Source organism: Pygocentrus nattereri, chromosome 3 (genome assembly GCF_015220715.1).
Source record: "Pygocentrus nattereri isolate fPygNat1 chromosome 3, fPygNat1.pri, whole genome shotgun sequence".
Classification (NCBI taxonomy): domain Eukaryota; kingdom Metazoa; phylum Chordata; class Actinopteri; order Characiformes; family Serrasalmidae; genus Pygocentrus; species Pygocentrus nattereri.
The window spans coordinates 48,562,169-48,567,168 of NC_051213.1; the positions used below are offsets into that span (position 1 = coordinate 48,562,169).

At 39.3% G+C, this 5,000-nt stretch overlaps 1 protein-coding gene across 1 annotated transcript in view; it reads right to left on the reverse strand.

Moving 5' to 3' along the window:
- Window positions 1-5,000, reverse strand: part of ntd5 (ntl-dependent gene 5) — a 16,859-nt gene that overhangs the window by 10,048 nt on the left and 1,811 nt on the right. The window contains exons 2-3 of the mRNA XM_017714543.2: window positions 3,790-3,936; window positions 574-765 (exon numbers count right to left, since the gene is read on the reverse strand). Of these exons, the coding sequence (XP_017570032.2) occupies window positions 574-765; window positions 3,790-3,936 (339 nt within the window). The remainder of the gene's footprint in view (window positions 1-573; window positions 766-3,789; window positions 3,937-5,000) is intronic.

Here is a 5,000-nt window from a genome sequence, read left to right on the forward strand (position 1 = left end):
GCTGTATCTTGCTGGATACCACAGAGAAGACAATCCTGCTTGGATCATTTTCCTTTCCAGATTTTAACCCCTTTTTTCCCCCAACCAAAGCTTAACAATGAATTAAGAGTACTTACAGAATTGACATAGAACAAACATGATGATTATGATGAATAAAAAGTCAATAAAAATTGTAGACATATTTTATTTTAGTTCCCAGAAATCATTTGGTGTTTTCTGAACGTCTAGAAAGGTATTGGGGGTTCCCCACTGCTGTGCACCATGCCAAGAGTTGGACAGTGTTGACATTTATTATGTCTACCAAACTTGTAGATTTATTGGCCATTTTATCAGAAACAGTTACCATATAGGTGCACATTGTAGGTTTACAGATCATAGCCTATATTATTTAGTGCTGGACACAGAGGTGTTGCTGGGGTTTTTACACAATGTGCATACTTACTGGCCACTTTATTAGAAACCCCTCTGTTGTAGCTCTACCTTGCTGGTGTACAGTTAGAAGCTGTAGCCCATCTGTTGATGCACAATCTATGTTAAATATCCTCATCAATGGTCAGTTTTAGCTTTGCCTACCTATGCACACAGGTTCATCACCGCTCCACTGTCGGTCACCCTGGCATCGGCGTATCATGGCATCCAGACTGTTGGCCATGGTGTAGCCAGAGTGGCAGCGCACCTCCAGAAGAGCAGAGAAAGAGGGAGATGGAGAGAGGAGCACCGCGTCAAAGTGTTGACCGGGAGGAAGAGGCCACGGACACGTCCGTCCTGTTCAAACAGAGCTGTCTTCAGTTCATTATAGTGCACTCAGTAAGCCATGTTCAGTGTTTTAGCACTGGAGCTACGAGGATAGGGTAGCTAGAATCATGCTAACTGCATGTCTAAACTGCACATTTGGGTTGTTAAGTAATCTCTGTAATTAAGCTGTGAAATACAGGGGGCTGTGGGGGGTCCAAGACCCCCTAATTAATCTGTTGGACCCTTTGGAAATAAACTTAACATGAAGTTATGCTGTCCATTAAGGTAAAAAGACTCAAATACAAATTCAGGGAGAGGTTACTGTTTATCCAACGTCAGAATTAGCAAGCTTCTGTATTTTATTATTTGTAATTATTCTTAACTAAATAAGGATGCAGCACTGGTCTGCCTCAGCGTGGCACTGCAACAAATTAGTTCACCCAGTTGGTCCTGTATAGCCTAGCAACCGCAACTATGCTCAGAATACCTCTGAAAAACTTTACAGTGTGCCGAATCTGAAAACTTGGCCAGTTTTCGCAAGAGATCGGTGGAAAGAGCAAATTATTACTCATTTCTCAAAATAAAGACACTAGAGGTGATGTGTAAGATCTCAGTTAATCTGTGGAAGAGTGCATTACCAAACTAGTAAAGAGGATTTCCAAACCTTTTGGTGCCACTGAAGCTAGCAGCAGCACCACTCAGGCAAGTAAGTTAGCAGTTAGCCAGTGCTGGAATAGCCAGCCAACATGGGAGTCCCCAAACTAAAAGGAATATTTCACACACTGTCTACACTAACAATGAAAGTCAGCTCAGCTTAAAATGATAACGTAACCGATTACAGCTTTTCTAGAACCCTAGACTTTTTCTAGAACCCTAGAATTCACCCAAAACAGGCATCTTCGTTTAGTCCAAAGTTCTCTCACCTCCTATTTTTCAGTTCAGCATCTCTGTTTAGTAAATGAAAACAACAAATTCTACATTATTTGTACACAGCAGTTGCCCATTACATCATCTGAAACGTTCAAGATGAATGGACCAATAGAAGTGCTCCAAAAATTGCTAGAAATAAAATCTATTTACATTAACGTACGTTAAAAGTTAAGAACGCTATGGGTTCTCCTGGAAAGTCACCATATTGGAGATATGTCTTTTTCTTTGAGCAGCAGCAATATATTGTGTTTTGGTCATGATAAACCAGCACCAGTCCAGCATTACACTCTTAAAAGAAGATGGTTCTTCAAGGTTCTTTAGTAAAGAAAATGAACACTCAAAGAACCCTTTGCATGCTTATATGTTACTTTGCATGGTGTAATCATTCTTCAGGCCAATGGAAAATATATGTTGTATGTGATTCTTTATAGCGCCAAAATTGGTTCTGCAATTGCAACAGTAGAAGAACCCTTTTTTGGTGCTAAATAGAACCATATACAACACACCATTAGTCTGAAGAACCATTTCACCTACATTAATGGTTCTTTGAGTGTTGATGGTTGTAAATAGAACTGCACACCTAAAAACAATGGTTCTTCAAGGGTTCTTTAGTAAAGAAAGTGGTTCTATATAGAATGATAAACACTCAAAGAACCCTTTGCATGATTAAAGGGTTCTTCACATCATGAAATCGTTCTTCTGATTGATGTAGATTATGCTGTAGATGGTTCCATACAGAAACCTTTTGAAAAGGGTTCTATATAGCACTAAAATGGGTTTTTCTATTGTAACAAGCTCAACATCCTGGCAATAGAAGAACCATTTTTGGTGCTATATAGAAGCTTTCTCCTTGGTTTTTCAGCACTTATGGTAATATTATACACTATGTTTCCAAAAGTATTCGCCCGTCTGGCTTCACACTCATATGGACTTGGGTGACGTCCCATTCTTAATCCATAGGTTTTAATATGATGTCGGCTCACCCTTTGCAGCTATAACAGCTTCAGCTCTTCTGGGAAGGCTTTCCACAAGGGTTAGGAGTGTTTATGGGAATTTTTGACCGTTCTTCCAGAAGCGCATTTGTGAGGTCAGACACTGATGTTGGACGAGAAGGTCTGGCTCACAGTCTCCACTCTAATTCATCCCAAAGGTGTTCTATGGGGTTGAGGTCAGGACTCTGTGCAGGCCAGTCGAGTTCTTCCACACCAAACTTGCTCATCCACGTCTTTATGGACCTGCTTTGTGCCCTGGTGTGCAGTCATGTTGGAACAGGAATAGGCCGTCCCCAAACTGCTCCCACAAAGTTGGGAGCATGAAATTGTCCAAAATCTCTTGGTGCTGAAGCACTAAGAGTTCCTTTCACTGGAACTAAGGGACCGAGCCCAACTCCTGAAAAACACCCCACACCATGATCCCCCCTCCACCAAACTTTACACTCGGCACAATGCAGTCAGACAAGTACCGTCTCCTGGCAACCGCCAAACCCAGACTCGTCCATCAGATTTCCAGATGGAGAAGCGTGATTGGTCACTCCAGAGAAGACGTCGCCACTGCTCTAGAGTCCAGTGGCGGCGCTTTACACCACTGCATTCCACGCTTTGCATTGCGCTTGGTGATGTAAGGCTTGAATGTATTTTACGTGGCCGACCACTTCGTGGCTGAGTTGCTGTCGTTCCCAATCGCTTCCACTTTGTTATAATCCCACTGACAGTGGACTGTGGAATATTTAGTAGTGAGGAAATTTCACGACTGGACTTGCTGCACAGGTGGCGTCTGATCACGGCACCACGCTGGAATTCACTGAGCTCCTGAGAGCGACCCATTCTTTCACTAATGTCTGTAGAAGCAGTCTGCAGGCCGAGGGGCTCAGCTTTATACACCTGTGGCCGTGGAAGTGATTGGAATTCAATGATTTGGATGGGTGAGTGAAAACTTTTGGAAATATAGTGTATATAAGCATTCATGCCTGCCTTTACATTATACGTTATGAAAGACGCCTTTTATGAAGTTAGAACCTTGAATTAAAGTGTTAACCCGGGGTTGCCCGGTTCATTATGGCCTCTTTTATGACACTGCAGATGTTTATGGCTGTAAGTGCTGGTGTTGTGATGTTAATAGTCTGACCTGGGGCCACGCAGCTGAGTCCACACTGTCCGTCACAGAGGCACTGACGCTTGTTGGCGCAGTCTTTGTCTTGCTGGCACTTTTTTGGGCATGTTCTCCTCCTCTCATTACCCAGAATCCTATCGGGGCACTGTTCGATCACCTCCGCTACAGGACAAATCGCATATATAACAAATACCATAAACTGTGATTATAAAACCTCTACACTTTATAGGAGGAAGGGAAAAAACGCTCTCAACATCAGTATTAAATCATTTTAAGTAGTTACTGAATAATTCCTAGTAGTTTACGTTAGAAACTTTATGCAATATAGAACTTTTACATTACATTACTACTAAATATGATTCTAGTCTATAACTACTCTGACCTACTCTTATTTAGCAACTAATATGAATTATTTGTTAACTACTTAAAAATATTTAATAACTTCTATGAATTACTCAGTAACTTCTATGAATTATTCAGTAACTACTAAAAATGTTTTAATATTTACTATGAATTACTCAGTAACTTTTATTAATTGTTCAGTAAGTACTAAAAATGATTTATTATTTACTATGAATTACTCAGTAACTTCTATTACTTGTTCATTAACTACTTGAAACTACTTAATATTTGCTATAAATTAATCTGTAATGTCTGTTAATTATTCAGTAACTACTTAATATTTGCTTTGCATGAATCAACAACTTTTATACATTTTTCAGTAGCTACTAAAATTATTTAATATTTGCTATGATTTACTCAGTAAATTACTCAGTAATTACTCAGTAAATAATAAAAATAATTACATTTTTACTATGATTTATTGAGTAAGTACTATGATTGATTCAGTAACTACTTAAAATGATGTAGTTTTTTACTATGAATTATTTAGTAGTTTTTAGTCACTCCTGAATAATTCATTTTAGTTTCTGAATAATTCATATTCTATACTAATTCATTCTGAGTAGTTATTGAATAATTCAGATACTAAAAAAATACAAAACAATCATTTGTTGTCATAAAAAATCATAACTGTAAAACCAGTCAGTGCTGTCATAAGAAAACTTTTGGGGTTTGGATGTGACCTCAGTAAATTCTATGGATTAACACTGATGTATAGACTCAAACAGCTGTAGACCTCCTTCAAGAGCCAAACAGTCCCCTCAACCTTCACACAGTCTTTATAGGGGTTCCTCAAGTTCCTCAAGGTTCTTTGTGGGAATATA